Source organism: Urocitellus parryii, chromosome 2 (genome assembly GCF_045843805.1).
Source record: "Urocitellus parryii isolate mUroPar1 chromosome 2, mUroPar1.hap1, whole genome shotgun sequence".
NCBI lineage: Eukaryota > Metazoa > Chordata > Mammalia > Rodentia > Sciuridae > Urocitellus > Urocitellus parryii.
In genome coordinates, this window is record NC_135532.1 from 39,216,625 (window position 1) to 39,241,442 (window position 24,818).

Below are 24,818 nucleotides of genomic sequence, written 5' to 3' on the forward strand. Positions count from 1 at the left end.
TGCAATTAAATCACTCTCTGGTTGGTTGGTTTTTTTTTTTTTGGTACTGGGGATTGAATCTAGGGGAACTCAATCACTGAGACACTTTCCCAACCCCTTTTTTGTATTTTATTTAGGGACAGGGTCTTACTGACTTGCTTAGGGCCTTACTAAATTGCTGAGTCTGGCTTTGAACTTGTGATCCTCCTGCTTTAGCCTCCCAAGCCGCTGGGATTACAGGCATGTGCCACTGCACCTGGCACTCTCAGGTATTTTAAATGGTAGTAGATTCTGAATTATTTCAGACAGGAAGCAAACTTTGACAAATAAATTCACTATAATAGCTTGCTGGACTCCTTGATGCACATCTGTCCTCCCAGTTACTTGGGAGGATGAGGTAGAGGTTCACTTGAGACAGCCTGAGAAACACAGCAAGACCTCTTATTAACACCAAATGAATATCACTACTTTAACTCAAAATGCACCACTTTTGCTGGGCGCAGTGGCATACATCTATAATCCTAGCGGCTTGGGAGGCTGTAGCAGGATCACAAGTTCAAAGACAGCCTTAGAAAAAGCGAGGCACTAAGCAACTCAGTGAGACTCTGTCTCTAAATAAAGTATAAGAAGGGCTGGGGATGTGGCTCAGTGGCCAAGTGCCCCTGAGTTCAATCCCTACTATCCCACCCCCCCATCCCAAAACGCACCATTGGTGAAGAGGATATACTCAAAAGAGTACAGCATTTTATGCTTCTTGGAAACTTTAGACTTTACTACTAGTCCTGCAATTAAACATAAAAGGTATTTTATTTTGAACAGCTTCATTCAAAAGTTGAGTCTTAAATGTTACTTTAATAGTATCCAAAAAGAATCTGGTTTAGTTATTAATGACTTATTTTTATTTTTAAAAACTCTAGTATTTTACTCACTGTATATAGAGAACTGAATTTTTAAAAAAGAGTTTCTATCTTTATGTGGATTATCTTGAGATATGAAGAACCAAATTATTCTTTGGTTTTATTACACGGGAAAAACAACACGCAGTCTAGTCAAACAACTTTGTGATATTTATATTCCATTGCACAGATATGGGTTATACAAATTAGTAACACAAGTTATTTCTTAAACTCCAAACATTTTCTAAAATATTATTACAGCATATGCCTAAGATATTAAAACATCAAGGTGGAAATCATACTCTAAATAGTTGAATGCAACACTGAAAATACTGTACATTTTAATTAAAAGAAAATTAAAATGTGTGCTCAAATGCTCTAACAAACTAGGCAGCAGGGAACTAACAACTACAAATAAGTCACTGTGGTCCATTTTAATGTATGCACATATATGATTATTCTTTAGATAACCCCTCCTCTTGAAAATGCATAATTAAAACATAAAAATCCAGATAAATGATTAAAAATTTTAATTCATCCTAACACTAAGATTGGTGGTGAAGTGCAGTATTATCCATGACTTCATACAATTACTAATTCGAATATAAAAGACACCACACTTAGAAAGAAGAAAAGATGTTTTTAAAGGTAATGGTTTTAATTGAATTAATGAGATGAAAAGATAGTGAAGCCCTGTTTGCTACTTACATGAAAGTAGATTTAAAAAATAATCACTGCACAAAATACAAAGGATGGGGTTATGCTGTGGTATTAAATTTTTCTTCATGTTTTTCTTAACTGTTCAAGAACAAATTAAAGTTTCCACGGCAAATTTGTTTTCAAAATGCCGAATTGTGACACAATTACTGGCTTCACGTTTCTGAATACCTGTTTGGGAGAAAAAAGTTTTTTAAATTTTTTGTTCTTTAATAAAAAATACATTAATCTTCAGATAATGTTTGAGATGCATGAAAACATTTCATTATATTCCATAAACTTCTATAGCTTTGCTTACATTATAGATAATTTCTCTCCCTTTTCTGAATTAAGCATCTTCACAGATCATAGCAACAATAATAAGACTTCCAGATTGTTTGCAAATTTTTTAACCTGAAGGTTTTGGAAATGTTTTACATCTTGACTGTGGTAGTATTTGCATGACCACGTGTACATTTGTGGAAACTGAGAAATATACAATAAAAAGGAAAAATTTCGGTATGTATTTTGTATGTATCCATTTGTATGAATCTGTTTTGACTTTAAAAAAATTATGAACCTATCTACAAAGAACAAATTTAAAAAATTATGAACCAAGATAATTTTTAAATGTTAAGAAATCAAGTGGTAGTTTTCAGATGACTCATCAGCCCCAGGTGAAGAGAACAGTATTATTATTGTTAATAAAAGCCAGGAAAGCTGGGTGACACAAAGAAGTCATACCACAGTGCATCTGAATGGCACTTCTTGATTTCTATAGTTCTGTCACAGGTACTCTTGTATTATTTTTACAATAGAAAATAGGAACATACTGTTATCCTTATTTTTCAGGTGAGAAAACAAAGGTTAAGTGATTTGGCAAAGTGACATTAGTTGGATCAAAGCTCTTAATTCCTCACCCTAATTCTTTTCTAACTAAACTATGATTATCCTCAATGTGATCTAAAAGACAAACAGCTTGCTTATGATCCAAATCACTGAAAATACAAGTGAAGATCTGGTCTGAAGAGACCTTCTGGATAACAGAATGGATGAGACATGGTGGGGATAGAAAGTCAGACTAGGCAGCTATATGGAAAGCGAGACACCTGTTTTTTTCAAGACAATGCCATTTCAAACTGACTTGTTTTCTCTATCTGCAAAGGGTATATTTAGAATTAAGACGATTGTATAAATCTGGAAGTATTACATAGTGACACAATATCATTTTATTTTCTCACCGCAAGCATACTGAAAACGATGATCAAGCTTCATCTAAATATTTTAACACAATGAAGTGGCATAATGGAATTTTCTGCCAATACTTTTAAAGTTAAAAAGTATTACCTTTAATAGTTTCTCTGCGTTGCAGTTTGTAAGTTTCCTTGTCATGACACAGTCGATAAATAAAGAAACCCAAGCGATCGATGTTTTCAATGCGATCAGTAATAACCATGTGCTCATGAATCAGGTATGACTGTGGCAGATAGGTTCCAGCCTACATTTAGAAAATAACATAAGAAAACCTCAAAATGTACATTGAACAAACTAGGAAAAAAAGGACACAATTCTTAGAGATTTTAGTATTATACAAGAATTGACAAACTACTAACCATCTACCATATACATTATATATATATATTCTTATGGATTTTCGTTTTTTGAGATAGGGCCTGCTATGTTGCCCAGGCTAGCCTCAAAATCTTGAGCTCAAGTGATCCTCCTGCCTCACCCTCCGAAATAGCTGGGACGATAGGTGCAGGCCACTATGCCCAGCTATAAACAAAGAGTTTTGTTGGAATACAGTCATGCCTAGTTGCTTACATATTGTCTATGGCATCAAAATTAAATAGTTGGCTAATACTTACTCTCTAGTCCTTTAATTGTATTTTAATTTCAAAATATAAAACTTTCAAAAACTAAAGAAGACAAAAAGCTATGAGTCTGAGTAGTTCTTTGTAAAACTCTTGGTTATATTTTGGTAAGATGGGTTCCTATAGTGCTAATTTCTCAACAGAGAATTCTAAGACACTGTGACAATATTATTAATGAAAATACTAAACATTTTTATACCTTGATGTTAATAAGTAACTCCAACAGGTTTCTGGGCGGCATAACAATGGAAGTGTTCAGAGGGATCACATAGCATTTATCCAGGTGAAGATCTAAATACGCAGTGAGTTTCTGGGAAGAAAAAGATGCATTTTAGTTAGATGAATATCTGTAAGACAGGCAGCAACTAGATTTTTGAGATTAATTGGTACCAATAAAATGGGTTGACTTTAGAATGTATCAATCATCTGTATTTCAATAAATTAAGAATTTGGCGAGATAGGAAAATAGGAATGGGGGAGAAAAAATTATTGCTAGTAAATAAAATTCTTCCAGGGGCTTGTTTCTATAATAAGTAATAATAGTACCTATTAAAATTAATTACAAATACCTATCATTGGATTGGGAGATTTGGTGCCCTTCATTTATAAGCCCAAATACCCCTTCCCCTCTTATGTATGTGAAATACTAGCACCATCCTTAGAGCACTGGGAAAACGACCTCTTAAAATGATTTTGTCTTCTGTGGTTCAGATGAGAAAGCCCAGTTCACAATATAGCTTTGAGGACAGAGTTAAAGTGAACCCTACAACACTGAGATTTCTAAGAACTCGGTGTTAGCTACTATTATTTACTGTTTGCTTTGGCTAAGTTTTTTAACTTGAAGTAATTTCTCAAAATGGTTTATATGAAATGTCTGCAAAATTAACTGCAGGGATACATGTCAATGTTCAAAATGGCAAAACCACAGGCAATCAATGAAGGTCTGAATCTCTGAATCCTGGTTTGAGGAAGCAAGTTCCTAGGATGAAAGTACTGGGGAAATTGAAATATAAACTAATATAACTAAATAATATGTTAATTTTCTTAGACATGATAATGACATTGTAGTTGTGTAGAAGAATATCCCTTTTCTTAAGAGATAACAGATTAAGTATTCAGGGGTAAATAGTCAAATGGTAGGAAAATAAAGATGAAGTAAATATGGCAAAATGTCGGAGCCGGATTGGAAGATTTGGGTATCACATCAACTCTTTTCCATTGCATAAAAATGTTGAAAAGTAGGGGGGAAATGCAGAATGAGAACTTAGACAAAGATCAATAAATAATTAATTTCTGAAAAATTCTATAAAGAAGTGGGAACACAAATTACATCCTTCTAAGAAAATATGGGAGTAAGAAAAAAAATAAAAATAATTTGCCAGCAAAGGAAGAAGAGCCATGAAGTGGGCTTTCACAGTAGGTAAGGCAAGGGAAGAATGGATGTAAGATGTGAGAAGACCAGGTCCCTAGGGGTCTGCTTGAGAGAAAGCAAAGAAATCCAATTCCATTTTTAAAAGTAAAAATTAAATAGAAAATTTAACAAACACTGAAATTAAACTACAAAAAGCACAAACGAAAAACCTACATTCTTAAAATTTTGGACACTTGGCTCACCTTGTTAAAGTCATGAACAATGTTAGCAGGATCACTATCTGCAAAATCTGGGACAGGCACGCTGATGAATTCAACCGCTTCTTCTTCAAAGATTTTAATATTTTCTTCAATTGTCTGGTAGCGAGCAGCTGGGGCATCTGCAGAAGGCTCATTTAAGATGACATCATCTTTGATGTACTTTATTCCACAGTAGTACACGTCATCTGGCTATAGAGAGTTTAAACACTCATTTCAGCAATTCAGGGTGAGACAGGTTTTTAAATGTAAGCATTACTTAAGCTGCCACCTCTATCTAAATAGCATTTTGCTTGCAAACTCTTACTTTTAGATGACAGGTCAGACAGTTTAATTACAGAGTTAACACATTCTTTAAGATCAGGTTCTGAAGTAATATTAAAAAAAAATGGCTTCAGAAGGAGAAAAGCAGCTGATTTTTCCCTTTACTTTTTGTGGTAGATAAAAACAGAGTGTAGGAGAAATTATTCATCTAGTGACAAGTAAGTGTGAAGAAACACACAGGCCTACTTCTACCTGCAGGCACTGATTTTCACAAAAGAATATATGAAGAAACAAGTCATGTTTTTGTCTGAAAGAACTTGCTTTTGATGTAGTTTACTTATTACATGATTTTTCCTTTATTAGCCAATACTGATAATTTTTTGAATTTTACACATAAGTACACGTAAATCTGATTTTTCCTTTATATCATAATTAAGTGAAAAACAGAGTAAATCTTTGTAATTGTATTATATTTAAATGTAAGCATTTCTGAAAATGCTACAAAGCCAAGTTCCAACCTCTATCTAAATTGCCTTTTTCTTGCAAACTCTTTTACATTTTGATGATAAATAAACCAAAATATAGACTTCATGTGTGTGTACATGTGGGGGGTTGTTTACAGTATACATAAATAGGAGGCCTATTAACAAAATGTTTTGGCGCCAAATGTTATCTCTGAACAGTAGAAATGCCAAATGATTTTTGTCTGTATCACATGTATTTTTATAAAAAATTATATTTTTAAAAATGACTAGTGGGCTGGGTTTGTAGCTCAGTGGTAGAGTGCCTGTCTAGCATGTGTGAGGCACTGAGTTCAATTCTTAACACTGCATATAAATAAATAAATAAATAAATAAATGCCGGCCCATCAACTAAAAAGACATTAAAAATAATGACTGGTATTTCAGTAATGTCCATCAACATGCTGTCATCTTGAATAATACAGAAAAAAGCATAAGATTTATTCATTCTATATTTCTAAATTAGTTACTTCAATTTTTAAAGTGAATTAGTTTTCAACTGTTTCTTAAAATTCTGAAACATTGAAATATTTGAAATAGTCATTAAAAACTTAATTTCCTACAGCAAAATTCCTAAAGGGGAGAAAAAGCCCTACTGCATGATTGCCTAGAGGAATATACACAAAAGAAGTCATAATTAATTGAAAGAAAAAAACCTATGTCTCAATTCACTGGGATTACTATTAAAAATTCTAATTTATAAGCAAATTTTACCCTAGGTTACTATATTATCACTGCTGCAGTTATCCTACTCTTAAAGAAATCAATGACTTTCGTCCGGGCTCAAGAGCAAATGGCTATTGTAGGGGTAAATCAAATTGGTTTACCCATTAGCCACAAATACTGTCTATCAACAGACAGTATTTGTGGCTAATGTATTTATTCAAATAGCAATTCATGATACTATACCTTTCAGCCGCTAATTATAGTAGGAAAATGAAGTCAAGTCGATTTTGAAAAATTACCCAACAGTCTAAACCCTTTAGTCAGCGACATCTCAAAATACTGCTATTCTGCCTTTTGGCAAACATATGATTAGAAGATTTTTTTTTTTTTTAAATACAGCTTAAAAACAGGACCACCATTCTGGCTAAAAGCCACAGACTGAAAGTAGAAGCTTAGGACTAGTTAGGAAATCTTTCTGATACACATGATGGGAAGGCCAAAAAAAAAAAAAAAAAATTTTTTTTTTCCACTTACTTGAAGTGCAAAATATTTGTACAGATAAGCTCCTCCAAGAATGACACCTGCTAGCATAAATGCTAGTCCAAAGCACATGCACCAACACCAGGCTCTTCTCTGGCCAACTGGTACCACATCATCTGGATCCTAAGATATAAAATGGACAGTTAATATCTCTGAGCAGAATCACAAAAGGCTCAGAACTAGAAAAACCTTAAGGATTATTGTTTTAATAAATGAAGACATAAAGACCAAAAGAGTTGAGACCCTGATCAAAATCAACCCAGGAATAATAACTGGTAGTAATAATAACCTCAATGCCTGCTCATCTGGAGGACACTGGTCCCTAAGGAGAATTAAACTGATTCTAATTTTCAATACCATATCTGCTAATCATGTCTAAAGCAATGATATACTCTATAATTTCTATTTTCCATGCATTTTTGATGCTATTATCTAACATCTAAAAATTCACAAAAGGTTACAACTTTGTCTTGCAGTATTATGATACCAAGCTTCATGTATTACACTGATCTAGGGAAACTTATCAGATCAGTCTCAAAATTATGTGTTACCCTGCTATAAGTAGTTCATGCCAGGCATAAAACCATTCCTGATTCATCCATAAGAACAAGTAACAGGAAAATAAGAAAGGACAGAACAGACAATACGATGCTAAAATTCTTTAAACAATTAGAATCTCAAAGAGCACAAAGTTACTCAGAAATAACCCTATAATTCCATTGTTCTAAATTAAATAACAGTTTGCTAAAGTTCCTCATTTTATTCAAAATCAAAGCAGCAGAAAAGAAAAAGACCAGTTATTAATTAAAAAAACTTATTCAATAATTAAAAATTAAAACCTAATATGGAGTATGTTAAGGGAGAAAGTGGACTTAACCTAAGCCATAGAATAGTATGTATAAATTTAGACAGAAAAACTGTATTAATGATGAACAAAAATATTGTGAGATTTATCAGACCAAGAAAATATATGTGGTTGAAGCAATCCTTTAAGAAAGAGAGTAAGGTTATGTTTTCAATTCCAAGATAAGGAATTTTATCTTGATTTTATTGGGAAAAATTCAATCCCAAATGTTACAGCAACCAAGAGCAATATAACAGTATGCTCCTAGATTGATTGAGGTTCTATTTTTAAAGATAGACTTTAACACTTAACAAATACTATTTAATCTAAGAATCAGATAGATCAAGCACTATGAGTATTACATTTTGCTGTGATACTTGTTCATATGCCAAGTGTGCACACTTAAGGCACTGAGTACACCACTGGGAAGCAGTATACTTGCAGATAAGCCTGGAAGACATACATGAAAATAAAGTTAAAAGAATACGGGGGAGTTACTAGGTATTATGACTCTTGAACGATAAAGTCTGTTTTGCTTGAGCCCTAGTCTGATACAAATATCTAGGGAGATAAGAAATTGTTCCTAACAATTTCAGGGCAGAGGCAGGGTGGGGGATGGGCATGACAGATGGAAATAAGTCATTTCCAACATTTGGTGTCAGCTGCTGAGACAGTCAAATGTATGAACACACCCACCCTATCTAGCAGGCTTTCTCTTTTAATAGCACATAAATAGACAAAGACCCCAGGCAGATACCTATAAAAGAATATGCAGCCTTAACAGTCAAGTTTTCAAGCTTTTTGATATATCATTTTAAGTGTTCAGCAAACAACAATTTTCAGAAAAAAACTGTAAATATCTACCAAGTGCCAAGAGCTGTGGTAGGCACTGGGAAGATAGCCTCTGCCAAGGAAAAGACCAATTGGATCAGTCTGAAAAACAGATACATTTACAATTGTAAAGAATGTAAATATGATACGGGCACATAAGGGATGAGTTTGGAAAGAAGATTTCTTGGGGAGAAAATAACTTGAGTGGAATGTTAAAGGATAAATATATTCATTACCAAAGCAGAAGATTGAGTTAAAAGAAATTATATGTAAGACAAAAGGATGAATAAAATCATGGAGCAAGAATGCACATTTCCAAGGACTATGTGCTATTTTTAGCTGGAGTACCCAATATGATAGGGAAGGGTCAAGACATGACAATTAGAAGGAACTGGGGAAGATTACAAAGGACCATTACAGGCCACGGTATGAACCTGAATTCTCATGTTATTAAAAAAATCACTTTTCAGAATTATTACAATAAAAGAAAAAAATAGCAATTTCTTGAAAAATTATATTTACAAAATACTTCAATTATTCACAGGTCATTTATTAAGTACCTCAAAAATGTGAAATTTATGGCTTAAGAATGAGAAAATACACAGTCTTTGAATAATCAAATTATGAACCCAAAGTCCATGCATCATAGTCAGAAGCTTCATAAGAGCTACCAAGGGTTCAAAGTCTAATTTCTTTTTCCTTCTCTACATTCCTAGTAATCACTTCCTATCTTATGTTTAAAAAGTTCACATACAGATCTTCTCTCTTCGTGATGCACTATAAGGTTCTTAGGGATATCCATTCACAGTCATTTTCTATTACTCGTAACTCAAAACTAACCATGACACTTAGTAGGCATGAAAATATTTGATGCATAAACAAAACTTAGATACAGAAAAAAAAGTTTTGGCTACTAAATTTTTTATGATTTGCAAAAGTTACATCAGCAACTTACAAGATAATGCAGGAGGGAATCATAATTCACGATGCAACAATAAACTGACAATTTAGCAAAACGGTAGCCTTACTTAACCCAGTTCAACATTTATTAAAGGCCTATTGTGTGCAACACAGCACTAGATCTTGTGGCAAATTCAAATGTGATTAAGACATGGCTCATACCATGAGCAATTCATGGTCAAGAATTAACTCTATGTATGACAGACAAATGTCTCATAATGTGAGTCATGAAAAACGGATTAAAATACATTCAAGATTAAGTTTTGATTTAAAGTATTCTTAAGTGATTAGATTTTAACATTTAAAAGAGTAAGCTTTACTTGAAGAAAAGCTCCATGACTATCCTTCTGCAAATCTCATAATTACTGGTAAAACTTCAGATTTATATAATGCCTTTTCAAGTAAGGAGTAGAGAAATTCCCATTAAAATTGTTTCCTTTCAACATTTTACCAGAGGTCCTAGTCAGTAAACAAGGAACAGGAACAAGAATAGGTATAGGATTAGAAAGAGAAAAAAAAATTGTCATTATTTGTAAATAATCTTTGTATAATATCTGAGAAAGTCAGATTATTCAAAACTAATTACAAATCAGCAAGATTGCTAAAAATCAAATATCCAAAATCCACTTAAAGATGTCTATGTGAATATTCATAATGGTATATTAAAAATAGCCTCAAACAAAAAAAAATATCTGTCAATGGTAAATGAATAAATAGTGATATATTCACAGTATGAAATAGAGCAATAAAAAGGAATAAAAATAACACACCCCAGCATGGCTGAATCTCAAAAACATGCTAAGTAAAAGAAGTCCTACATAAAAGAGTTTCATTTGATTTCATTATGAAATTCTAGAAAAGACAAAACCATGGTGACAAAATTCAGCTTAGTGGTTGTCATAGTGAGAGGCTGGAAAAACTGACTATACAGAAGCATGAGAATCATTTTAGGGTGATGGAAACATGTCCTATCTTGAATTTTACAGTGGACTCATGACTTTACATTGCTACCATAAACTCAAAGTGTACAAATAAAATGGGTAAGTTGTACTGCTTGACAATTAATTTCAACATGGAAGGTGGGGAAGACATCAACTGAGTTCAGGAAATAAAGAAAGTCTAACAATACCAAGTGCTGGGGAAGGAATTGAACAAAGGGAAGGTGTCCATCAAGAGAATAAAGTGTTGGGGCTGGGGTTGTGGCTCAGCAGTAGAGCGCTTCCCTAGCACGTGCAGGGCACCTGGTTTGATCCTCAGCACCACATAAAAATAAAATAAAGGTATTGTGTCCAACTACAACTAAAAAACAACTAAAAAGAGAATAAAGTGTTACAGACTTATATAATATTGTTAAAAAGAATCAAGTAGCCCTGTTGACTTAATTAAACATAATAATGGACTTAAAAAAAGGCAAGTTGTACAATATGTAAGTATATATTTAAGAATACTAAGTATGATATTTAAGACCTTAAAAATAAAATATACTATAGGTTCTCTATATATTCTCTATATTTTCATATACTTGGAATATTTCATAATTAAGGACAATGAAAAAAAATCACTAAGCAGCAGGAACTTCTTCACTGGAGTACATAACTTTACCTGGCCTCATTTAATAGAAGTCACCCAGGCATTTCCTCCCCCTGTACTGTAATAAAACTGGCACACCTTAAATTGTGTTTACAAGGTAACGGAACTCCCACAGGTGCTGTACAATTATCATCTCATTAATCTCCCTGAAACCTCAAGATTTTAGCCCAGTTTATAAATGAAGACACTGAAGTACATGCTGGCCTACAAACAATAGCAGATACAGAAATGGCAGATATACAAAGTCACGGCTTTCAAAGTATTTCACTGTAGCACCATACTAATTTCTGGCTCAAATAAATCTTACTGGATGATAAAGTAGAATTACTTAGCCACTATATTGTAAAATGAAAGACATAAATTATGTTCTGTTACTTCTATTAGTTAAGAATCAGGTCATCTCAATCAGTTCTCTAAGAGGCTTCAGTAAATGTGCTTGAGTTATAAATTTATAAAATGTTTTTTTCCAATAATTTTTTATTCTGTTCTCAAACTAACAAATCACTTCACATCCTCAGGCACTTCTACTGGCTCCTTTTTAATATGATAAATGAAGCTTGTAAGAGACTTTTTCAAAGCTCAGATGTACTATCCTCTATTATTAAAACAGCAATGCTACACAAAAGAGGAAAATATATCTTAGGTTTAAAATTAAGAGACAGAAACACATACACAATGGCACAGAAACACTTTAACTATAAAAATAAAACAGAAACATGGAAAAGTACCGACATAATTTACTCAGAATATCATGGGCTATTAAATCTTCAGAAGTAATTTTTTTTCTGCTAAGAAACACAATACATTTCAAAACATGTAAGACATGTAATGCATGTAAATTCAGGTATACATAGGTCATCTACCCATGATGTGTTGTTTGGACCACATGTTTCCCCAAACAAAATCAGCTGCCAATATTTTTAAAATTTGCTTATTCACATTTTTTAAAAAACGTTCTGGTGTTCTCAACTCCTCTCAACATTTTTCTTGCTGCTTGAAGATCAAACATACAATACAATGCTCTTTTCTACAGTGTTGCTTGATTTTGTACCCTGATCTTCATTTTCAGCTATGACTAAATAAGGCTCCTCCTGGAAACTTATTATATAATAAAACAATTTAAACTACTTTTCCATATAAAAGATTTTGCATTCTAGGTTTTAGAGGCTGGTAGATGTTCTACTGACCTAACTTCTACTTAGATTACTTTCTTTAATACAGAAATATCAAAAAGACATGATCTAGTGATCTGTCCATTATTAATAGCCTTAATTGCCAAATATATCTGCTATATGTAAAATAAACTCTCTAGCTGAGATGTTAACAATCTATAGATACCAAATATGTCTTTGTACTGTATTCTTATCCACTTAAATCAGTATCTGAATTTTGCTTCCTAATTTGCCTTCTCAAATAGGACTGCTATTGTCTTAACTGGCATTATGAAGTCCATATGGAAAATATTATGTTTGACACATAAACAGGAAGCAGTTTTCCAAGTGATTGGCATTATATGGTTAGAAACAGAAAGCTGGCTTAATATTTCACAAAGGTCTCTGACCTTTTCAGTACTGGCTTTTGTTCAGCCAAGTTAATTAGTATTGAGTCAAAGTTGGTAATTACACCAACATGTTAGGATCAATAATATTATTCCCTTATTCTGCATTTGGAATGAGGGAAGTTTAAATAAAGGGGAGAGAACACTCTCCAATTAGAATGTCTACAAGTATTTTACTAACATATTTTTTTTATTAACAAATCCTACAAAGTATAGCAGCAATAGAGGAAGAAAATAAAACCAAAAAGCTATTGCATAACAGTCTAACTCTTGTGAGAAATCTATGGAATCTGAATCAAATTATCAGCACCAGAGAAAATTAGCACAGGCCTAGGTAAAGAAAAATAGGTCAGAACTTAAAAAAAAAAAAATCAGGCAGACTATAAAAGCATTTAGGGCTGGATCATAATTTAATCACATGTGTACCATTAGTGACCAGCAGAGTATGTGGTACAAAGTAAAACACTACTATATGAATACCTTAAAATCTATGCTTTTTTCTATAGTTGAAAAGATGACCATCACTTCTATGTGGTATTTATTCAATCTATGGATAGAATTGTACTAGCAAGAGTAGTTTATGTAGTGAAATTTTAGCAGACTTTCAAATTCATATTTGGGAGTTAAAAGGTAATAGAATAGGAAAAAGAAAGCCTAGACTAGCACAATCAGATGTTTGTACACAGCGGTATTATAGGCAAATGTTCTTTACCGTGAATGATAATGATAAGCATGATAGGAATGCTCTACTCCTGTATAATTCATTATAAAATTCTCAGGATTGTAAAAGGAAAGCAAAACTGTTTTGGACTCATTTTTTGTATGTTGGACTTTAATGTCATTCACCAAGATAAATATTACTCGTTCATATTCAAATATGTGTAATTCCATTTGAAATGCAGAACAGAATGCTTGCCAAGAAAGAGAGGGGATAGGGAGGAGTGTTTACTTATTATAATATTGGAAATTGAATCCAGGGCCTCATGAGCTCTACCACTGAACTATACCCTGAGCCTATATAAAATAATTTAAATTTGGACAGTTATAGATTATCTTTCACCCAAGTTTGAAATTTTGAAAGTTACACAAAATAACTAACTAGGGAAAAAAAACTATAGTTCTTGATATCATAGATAACTGTTTCTCTATAGGGAGCTGGTGAGAAATGCTTTGACCCTCGGGCTCTAATGCCTGGCACTCAAATGTGTGGACTGTAAATACTCAGTGAAATTATTTGCTTGCTTTTATTTTTCAGACTCTTGGACTAGGGGACATGATTTTCTTGTGAAAGCAGACATAGACATTTAAGTAGGTTGTGATTAATTTGGTACATACTGCTTACATAACTGGTAGGTCTTTCCTAGCTACACCATGTGCTTCTGGAAGGCTGGGATGCTTAGGAATTTTTAAATTCTTCATATGCTGTCTGACCATGGAGTAGTTGCTCCTGAATATGTGATCAATACAGTTATCAGAAAGAAAGAAAAAAATCTCCTATGAAGGACCATGAAAAGTCAGTTATCCCAATACATCATTTTTTACAGAAAAACCTAACATAGCTCAGGGGAGTTAAGAGAAATGATTTGTGTAACATTACAAATATCTGGAGCTAATAAGGTCAACATCTGCCTCCACAGGCGACCTATGGAAAACATGGAGCTATTAGGTCAGCATCTGACTAGATAGCTTAGACAAATTAACTTGGGCAATAAATAAAGTAAAACAATGTCCCATTTGGACAACATACACCCAACCAGATATAATTAACCAGAAATTGCTATAACCATACCCAGAAAAATTGGTTACATGTGTAGTATGTAAATACAAAGAAAGGGCTAACTAGTCACCTTCCATTTAGATATATCTATGGGTAATATCTAAAACCACAAAACAAAACAAAAACTATGAAAGAGCAGTATAAGCCAGTATTTAAAGTAGCTATTCAACTATGGTCAAGGACCTTTGGGGTGAGGGTGGAGGTGTCCATAAGGTCAAACTATTTCCATAATAAAACACTGACACTGCTTCACTTTCATTCTTACTGGTGTGCAGCGCTTTCCAGAAGCTAAACATGTGATATCACAATAGACTGCTATTGAGCTATTCATTAAAGAACACTCTAAAAATGTAAAACAATGCTTAGTCTTTAAATCATTTTGGTTGCTTAGAAAATTTTATTATTCAAAAAAATGTTATTTATGGAGGCTGGGGTTGTGGCTCAGCAGGAGAGTGCTTGCCTTGCATGTGTGAGACACTGGGTTCAATCCTTAGCACCACATAAAAATAAACAAAATAAAGGTATTGTGTCCATCTGCAACTAAAAAAAAAAATCAAAAAATGTTATATGTTAACATACTAAGGTTTATTATTATTTTAAATATGTTAAGTTGTAATACAGAAAATATCAAGATATATAATCTGCATAAAGCAAAAGCTCTTTGGGATTCTGAACAATTTTTAATATAAGGAGTTCTGAGACCAAAAAGTTTTGAGAACCCTGATTTAGAGAAATACATAGCTCAGATCACCATGTATGGTCTGGGCAGGTTGTTTCTTGCACACAGATGCTAGCTAAGGGGATCAGTGGGGCTTGTCAAATCCACCCAACTGTATTCACCCAAACCCCAGAGAGGATACTTTTTTCTAATTTTCTCAAAAGCAGAATATCAGTGGCCACCCTGGAAGCAGAATACAAGAAGAAGCTAAGGAGTAAACATGATTCCTCTAATTAACTTAAGGGCTTAGAAATTAGAACAGTGATTGTTTCTAAGGAGAGAGGATAACAAACTCTAATAAGAGTATCAGATACAGCTGAGTTGACAACAGTGTTTTATCTTTGTTTAGTTCAGGTGTAATTTAAAATTATCTAGCTGGACACTCAAGATCTGTGCATATGATTTTTTAAAAGTATGTTCCTTTGAGATAGGACGGGACTATTTGCATTTTAAAACTAAGTATTAACTTGGGTAAAATCCAAAATTGAATTTTAAAAATTATATAAACATCTATTATGTAGGGAAGAAAAACAGTTTTAAATCCTAAGAGTTTTTATGTTGCAGGAATGAATCCTTGACAGTACTGCTTCCTCAACAGCACACCTCATTCAGTGAGGGCACTGAACAAAAGGGAGAAATATCATTCATTTGATTTTCCCCATCAACTATTTAAAAATGTACAAATCATTCCTACTTCACAGGCTATGGGAAAACAAGCATTATACCACATTTGAACACATGGGTCATAACTTTCCAGCCTGCTTTTTACTTTAAAAGGAGACTGTAAAATAATGGCCCAGTGTTTCTGGCTAACTTACGGCACGAATTCAAGTAAAATTCCTGATTTCTAGCTCACTTTTATAAACTGGAGGATTAGACTGGGCACAGAAGCACATAACTATAATCCCAGCAACTCAGGAGGCTGAGGCAGACAGACTACAAATTCAAGGCCAGTATGGGCTAGTTAGCTGGATCCTGTCTCTCCACATTCCCCTCCCCTCTCCTTTAAAAAAAAATTATTATTATTATTATTGGTAGCACTGGGAATTGTACACAGACCCTTGCACATGCTAGACAAGCACTCTATCACTAAGCTATTCAGCCCCAGCCCAACATAAAAAATAAAAAGGGCTGAGGAGTACCTAAATTCTACTTCAGTACTGCAAACAAACTGGAGGATTGAAAAACAAATGAAAGAAAAAGCTGGAGGAATATCGGGTTAAGGGTGGACTTCAGGGACAGAATGCAGTCTTAGTGTGTGGGAAGCCCTGGGTTTAATCCTCAGCACCATAAAAACTGGAAGACTGAGTATAAAAAAGAAAACCAAGAAAATTCTAATTGTTTATATGCAAAAAATCATTTTGTTAATTCACCTATTTGGGCTTAGGAGCACTGAGTGTACCATCTCTGCTTAACATGCTTAGCAATGCCCTAGTCAAAACTTAAGCTTGGGAAATTTTATGTCCTAGTAGTAAAATAATAGCAATGAAAAGATGAATTGAAGGAAAAAGCTATAAAATGTGAGATGAAAGACTAAAAATAATAATGCAGGCCTAAACAGACTGTCTCTCAAAATTGTTTTTCCCAGCATAAAGATGTGGTCTTCTTTTATATGTTGCAATGATTCAAGAGGTTTAATTAACAACAAAATTTACCATTTTTTACCATTTGGGTTTTTTTTTTTAGACTGGGAATTGAGCCCTGGGTGCTTAAATCACTGAACCACATCCCCAGCCCTTCTTTTTATTTTTTATTTTGAAACAGGGTCTTGCTAAATTACTGAGGGTCTTACTAATTCAATGAAGCTGTCTTTGGTCTTACAGTCCTCCTGCCTCAGCCTCCTGAGCCCCTGGGATTACAAGCATGTGCCACCATGCATAGCCTAGTTTTGGTTTTTATATTAATTTTAAACAGTAATATAACATTTTAATTATAGGTAAGTTGAGAAAAATTTAGATTTAAGCTTAATTTTAAAACTTATTCTGAAAAAAACCTGGATGTATAATTTTGGCATTAAAGGTTAAATATTTAAATGTGTAAAAACCCACCCAAACTCCTTGTTCCTTAAAGTATGGAATTCAACTTTGCCCAAAAGGTTTGTGTAAATATTTGAAATTTTGGAAGGATTAAGTATCTAACACAACGCTTAGAGTCAATTTTCCAAATAAACTTCCAGATATGTTACTTTTAAGTGGTATTTATAAACTGCAAATTTTATTTCAATGTTAATTTCTCTTGTCATATTTATATTAGCTCTAAGTCACAAAATTACTGCTGAAAACTTATCAGGATTAAAAGATAAAAGCATTAAGTAAAAAAAAATCAGAATGTCTATCATAGAAAGAAAGGGTAATTTTCTCATTTCTATAACTCAAGATTCAAATTTTTCTGTTTAGGATAAAGAGTCCATGTTCCCAGAATGTACAATTATAGAAATACTGCATAACCAATCAATCATAGAGATTTAAAAATCGGTAACTACTTAATCTTGTTCATTCAATTGTTGAATGAGATTATATTAATTTCCTTAAAGCTGCTAAAAATATACCTCAACTACTGATTAAAGGGGATAATCACAATTAAATGGAGATTTTAAAAAATGATGGATGTCCTCAGAATAATATCTGTAAAGTAATTTTCAGTTGTCTATTTGGTAAGACTTTCATTGTTAACTTTCTGCAAAGAGGGGCTGGCAATAACTATTTATACATTACACAAGCTTTAAGTACAGTTTCATTGTTTATTTTCTAGATCATTTACACAAAAACCATCTCAGTTCACATTCAGAATAGTTAAATCCTTTAATAGACAGTAGTTATGGCCTGAAGTCCTTTGGTGTGAAAGTCCTTAAGTTCAATAAAAATAGCACATTTGCCAAAAAAGTTTAAGAGAGTGAATTCATTTGTCCTAATTGAAAAGATGAATTTTTTTTTCCTGGATCTCCATTTACATGATGTTATACAAAACAGCTCACAAAGCTTCAGTTAAAACAGGAACTCAGAATTTCCTTTCCGGGGGGGGAAAAAAAAAATGTGGCTTTTGAAGAGACACTCAGTTATCTGTGATAAAGAAAATGTCCCACAATTAGATTGGTGTATATATATTTTTTTCCTATGGACAAAAGTCAAGCCTTAGCAATGCATAATAAGCACTTCCTAAATTAAATTCTAAATAAGCCTGTGCCAGAAATGTGTTCATCATTTCTGGTTTAAAAAAAAAAAAAAAACACCACATACACACACACACACAACACAAAACAAAAAACAACTTCTATTCACATAAACCTCTTATACAACAGAATTGAATTCCGTGAAGTCTTACTGGCTGATTATGCCCAGGATAGTACACTAGCTTGTCTATCTGGGAAGACTACAATCCTGGGAGACCTTCTGGCAGGTATCTTGCCCTCCAATGGCATGATATGCAATCTCACCCACACTCAACAGCAGCAGTGTCCAGCTGGGGATGAGTACCAGGAATGCAAACACAGGAGGTTTTGCCAAGGCACTTGGGACACACAGAGGCAATTCATTTATCTCTCAGCACTAAATCCTCACTTCAGATATCGACACCATCCATGGAGACCAAAATGTAATGACTATAAAAGTTTCACTGGCCAATGTTTGCAAACACAAAATTATATAACTAGGTAATGATATGTATTTGGTTAAAGAGAATTAAGTTTCCAATTCCTTCTCTTAATATATTTCAGTCCTATTATGCATTTTATGATCCTCCCTCAACCCCACAAAACCCATAAGAAACAGAAATCACTACCATAAACAATAGGCTGTATTAGGAAATCCTTCAGTCCTAATTGTGCAAATAGGTATAAACAATTGTGCAAAAAGTATAAACAACTAGGATCCACACAGCCATTTTGTGATGGGTAACTCAGAGCTTAGTTGTCTTTCACTTTCTCTCATGCTCCCTTCCTGCCCCATTTTCTCTCCTATACAAGCACTTTATTTCTCTTTCTTTTAAAGACATCTACGGACTTAGCAGGCAACACTCTGCATCAGCAAAACTGCTTGTGGGGATAACTAATGAAGCAAACGTAGGCTTTTTCAGGATCTGATATTGGGAAAGAGGTTTCATAAGCAGGCATCGCAACAAAAGAGTTGTTGACAACTTGTCTGTTCTACAGTGAGGTAACCAAAAATGAAAATTTGCTTTATTACATAATTCCTTTATTCATCTCCTTTTTCTTCAGCCACTGCTACTTCAGATGAGGGAGAAATGTAACATGTTAAACAAGGAAAGGAAGAAAGGGAACAGTCTAGTTAGAGTGAGGCAGTAGTTGTTATTTTTCACAATTAAAACAATTTAATTCTTGCCAAAATAAAATTATGCAATCCTAACATCTCCATAGAATTTTCAAAACTGGAAGAATCCTTACAGACCATCTGGTCCTACCCTATCTCACAGACAGGAAAACTAAAATTTAAGCCCAAGATCAAGCAGTTATATAATGACAAAACTGGGACTTCTGCTTTAGTACATTCAGTATTTTCTTTGATATACCATATACAAACGATTCTCCAAGGTTCAAAGCTACAGACATAAAATAAATGGGCTGTTACCTACAACATAAAATGTGTTTATCATTTCAAAATCATTTTTTGTCACTCAAAACGAATTCTATAGATTCTTTGGTGTTTCCATTCCTCCAAGAGCTTTGTGACCACCAAGCCAGGTATAGGAAGGTGAAAACAATTATCAGGAAAATTTAGGGGAAGAGAAAAAAAAAAAAAACGCAAGCTACTTGATTGAGATAATCAATAGAAATAGCTGCTGGGATTAACAGCTACTGAAAAGACAAGGCTGAAACCATAATAGAGCAATGGAACTGCTTCTGGAGGGTAGTTCTCCCCCTGTAGAAAGGAAAACAGCAAAAGACAGGAGCAGTGTAAAAGTATTGGAATGCATGTTATATAAGACAGCTGACTAGAGTGATTAGAATTCTTGTGGCATAAGGTAGTAGAATCTGCAGTTTAAAACCAGAACTCCAGATGATACCAGGGCAACTGGTCCTCAAGAGCACGTTTTGAAAAACACTGGTAAATAGACACTGTGGTCTAGGAGGGTTAAAAGGTCTTAAAAATTCTTACTCTGGTAAAAGGTATTAAAAATTCTTACTCGGGTGTACTAGTGTTAACTAGCCTCACTAGATCCTCTCAACCAACCAGGCAAAGGAAATGCCCCAGGCAAAACACATTCCGGCTAATTCCGTTCCCAGTCCAGGCAGTCAGACAAGGTGGTTGCCACACAGTCACCAGCAAGGAGCAAGAGAACATTATGTAATCACTGTCCCAGCTTTAAGATGAAGAGATCAGAAGTTCTTTCTCAATCGTCTGTCATTAAGTAAGGTCTCCCTTAATCTATTAAGTGACTGATTATAAGAATCCTATTTTTAATGTAGAGAAATATTTTGTTACCCAGTGAAGAAAAAAGTCTTTCAGCTTATAGGTGGGAAAAGAATTCATTGTTTTTCTATCTACCAATGAATCTGTGACTAACATGTTGGTTATAAAGGAAAAGTCTCTACTAGTTCCAGTATTTTTCTTTGAATATAGGGATCTGAGAAAATAAGAAATGAAAAACAAAGTACAGAGTTGTAAATGGTTACTTTTAATAGCTGCAATAACCACAAAATTTAAATTAGGATGAATTTGTGAGAAAGTCTAAGAACTGAAAATAGGGCCACTAATTCACAAAGAACAAAAACTGTCAGAAGTCGGACTTAAAGCTACTCAGCAAATTTAATTCTGATGTTTGTCCAGAGTTTCAAATCTTCTTCACTACAGTGGAACAGAGAAAAGCTATATGAAATGACATCATCCAATGCTTTCTCCTCCTCTTTTTTTTTAAATGGGAGGAGTTATATTTGTTTATAGGATTTAAAAATTACATACATATGTAACAGCATTACAAATATATATTTGAGGTTGTTCTGACTGGGTACTTGAATATTAATCTATTTCAGGTACCAGGTATGTTAGATTAATAAAGAGCTAAGATAATTTGCTACTGCAATTTTTCTCTGTGCATTCCAAACATTTTCTTTTAAGACCAAGACTGTTTGCAATGGATTCAGGAAAACAATACTAATACCAAAACCAAAACCTTTAATCCTTTTAGGGAATCAGTTCACTGTCCTATTTCAAGGCAAGGCAAGTCATTTAAAAACCAACCCCAGTTATTTCTAACTACAACATTGCCAGAAAATAAGTACAGGCACATTCAGATTATCATTATATTCTCAAAAAATTTATAGTATATTAGTGGCCCATTTTTCAGTAGTAATTTTCATTAGACCATATAAAAATTCTTATTACTCATAATTGGCACACAAATGATTTAAGTCAAAACTAAAATTACCCTGCTAAGTCTTGAAGAGCGCTGAGGAATAAACTAAGCAACATAACTTCTACAATTAATTTCAACCGTACTGAATTTTGCAACCTAAAAGAAAGATCTAGTAGGAAGAGGCAAAACTTCTGAGAAAATCATATTCATATTTAAACCACTAAAAGTTAATAACGGCTCCACTTGTGATTTTTACTTAGGGCTGAAGGGGGACTTTATAAAACGAAGGAAAATTTTAAGGAGCTGGAGACAAATTTTTTTGGTTTCACTTTGCACAAGAGGCGCCCACAAAGACACTGATAAAATATTGAAATGTCAACTGCTGGTTTTACACTTACATCCACATAGTCATTACTGACCTTTACCTGGAATATAGTTTTAATTATCAAACCAACAGCCAGAACCTACTCCTAGCCGACTATCGCCTCACCCCCTGCTCCAGACCCCACGGTGAAGTTCACCTGCCAACACCGAAGAGCTGTGGAAAAGGAAGGTAAAGAAGAAAACGCTTTTTTAAAAAATTAAGACGCTTGCAGTTGCTGGACTTAGTGCTGTTCAGCCTGGAAACGAAAGTAGGAAACAACAGAGGTTTAAGCTTGGAATGATGTCAGCCATTTTAGGCTCATTATTTATACTGGGAAGGGGAAGTGCCAAACTCGGCGGAGCTTGTTTTGCCGGTCGCAGCCGGTCCCAGGTGGAACCAGCCAGCTCCGGGCCCCGTGCACATCCCGGGACCGCTCGAGGACGGGGAACGCGCGCAGCTCCGCGACCCCGCGGGGGGCGCCGCTCGCTGCACACGCACCTCGGTACAAAGAAGGGGGAGCGCGGGCTCTCCCGGGGTCCCCCACCCTGCGCAGCTGCCCCGCCGGGCCCAGCCCCCGCTCCCCGACCTTCCCGGGCTCGGACCTTGCAGTCCACCGCGACGGCGTCGGGGGGAATGATGAGCGCCTCCTCGCCGCTCTTGGGATCGTCCTTCTTGGCCTCCTTCTGGGCCAGAGCCGAGTTGAACGTCACCTTCACCATGGTGCGGCCTGGAGCGCCCTAGGCGGGCGGCGATGGGCTGGAGGCGCGGGCTTCGGGATCCCGGCTGCAGCTGCAGCCTCCTCGGCCGGGCTCCGAGCGCGACTCAGCGGCGGCTGTTGAAGCTCCGGTGGCTTTGCAGCGGCTGAGGCGGCGACTAGCTCCGCTCTCGCAGCCTCCCAGCTCCGGCGCGGGGGCGGGCGGGGCCTGAGGTCGGGAGGGGCGGAGCTGGCGGGTGGAGGGGCGGAGCCTGAAGGCAGGGGCGGGGCCGAGCGCTGCGCCAGACCCTGCCCAAGCCCCCAAACCGCGCGCAGAACCCTACCAGTCGCGCTGGAACGGTGTTCTAGGAGAGGGCAGGTGGCCTCTCTGGGTCGCCTGGATTTTCCGGTTCTGATTTCACTTTCAACCGGTTTACCTCCAGGCCCAGTGTTGGCAGGTTGGTGGCAAAATCGGGTGAACTTTTGTGGTTCGCCGCACACAATGGGTTAACCTCTGGCAGCACTAAGGCCGCCTCTTCCTTGCCTGCTGCCCCCACCGCGAACTTAAGGGCCAACGACTTCTTGTGTTAGAAAGATCTCCATTTTTGCAATTTATTAGCGAACCGATTCACTACAGCACAGAAATGTTCAAAGCTCTGTATTTGTGATCTGATTTTATCTTCCACAGACCTCACCCAAGGGCGTTGCCTGACTGACTTGCTTCTCCCCTCCCTGGGGAGGTCATTGCCTGCCCTGCCTAGTCCCAGATCAGTTCGGATGAATCCTCTTAGCAGATTTGTATTTTGAACATCTCATCCTGGTAAAACAAAATGTTCCTCTCTTGTGCAGGCTTGGAACAAGCCCATGTGAACACTGGACTGATTTGTGATTCAAAGCAAGGTCCTTTTCTGCAAAGTGAAAACTACTCATTTAAGGCTAAAGCAAAATTCTCATATTTTGAAGAAGTTTCACTTACAGCTGAAACCTCTGTAGAGAGGGAGGATACTGGCCTGTACTATTTGTGGGTTTATGACTGTGTCACAGATGGCCCTTTGGACAATGGTTGATTCTGTATCCTTCTCCCAGTCCACTCTCCTGGTTCACCCCAGACTTGTGGCTGTGCTCTGCAAGATTCCAGCTGTGTCAACTCTGGCCTGGGTCAACCCTGAGAAAAGTAGGTTGAGTCTGAGGTCTTTGAGGATTTGACTGCTGAATGAGAGACTTAGGTATCTTAGATCTTCATAGAAAGTCAGATCACAAAATCCCCAAGAAACAGCCCAAGGTTACAAATTTCAGAAACATCTTGGACTGAGAAAGAAACCCAGGCCAGGCTTGGAGCCATCTTGGGTATTCTGAAAGAATTAAGTGTTCAATGAGAGTAGGAGTTGGGTTCCAGTTGTAATGAGATTTAACATAAGCTAGCCATTGAGTTGCAGCAACTTATTTAAACTCCCTGGGTTGTTCTCACTTGGCCAGATGTCAACTCTGGTGTTCACTTTGTGAACTGGCTTTTGGTAGTAAAAGTGGAATCTAATTCATCAAAGTTAAGTACTGCTACCAGCTCCCTAGTTTTGCAGATTTCCTGAGACATGCCAACTGAAGACCAAGGAATTCTGGAAGCAAGATCTGAAGGATTATAATTATACATATATCAATCTGTCAGAAGACACCATTACAAGTTAGTTTAAGGATCTTAATTGGCTTTACTTTCAATTCTAAAATTGAGCAACATTTCATTCCATAAAATAGAATAAGTTCCAATGAGGACCACAGAGGAGGTTAGTTTACAGATGGAAAAAAAAAAAAAAAAGCAGGGGATTGGGAATACAGTTCTGTGGTACAGTACTTGCCTGTCATGCAAGAGGCCCTGGGTTCCATCCCCAGTATGACAAAAAAAAAAAAAAAGAAGAAGAAGGAGGAGGAGAAGAAGAAATGGGTCATTTCAAAGTCACAGGGACAAAGAGACAGAACAATAGAAAAATAACTGGTTAACATCAGTTTACTTCAGCTTACCTTCTTTGTGTGTAAAGATTAAGGCAAAGGGAACTTTACTATCATGCCTATTAGGAAGCTTGACTGTTACCTCTCTAATCCTGACTTCTCTTAAG

The 24,818-nt window shown here is 35.5% G+C and overlaps 1 protein-coding gene across 1 annotated transcript; it reads right to left on the reverse strand.

Annotated features, from left to right (window-relative positions):
* Window positions 1-1,023: 1,023 nt before the first annotated feature.
* Window positions 1,024-22,934, reverse strand: Itm2b (integral membrane protein 2B). The gene is made up of 6 exons (XM_026393696.2): window positions 22,619-22,934; window positions 7,060-7,188; window positions 5,060-5,266; window positions 3,645-3,755; window positions 2,919-3,069; window positions 1,024-1,763 (listed from the first exon to the last, which is right to left on the reverse strand). The coding sequence occupies exons 1-6, from the start codon at window positions 22,733-22,735 to the stop codon at window positions 1,678-1,680; spliced, it is 801 nt and encodes a 266-aa protein (XP_026249481.2). The 5' UTR covers window positions 22,736-22,934; the 3' UTR covers window positions 1,024-1,677.
* Window positions 22,935-24,818: the final 1,884 nt, after the last annotated feature.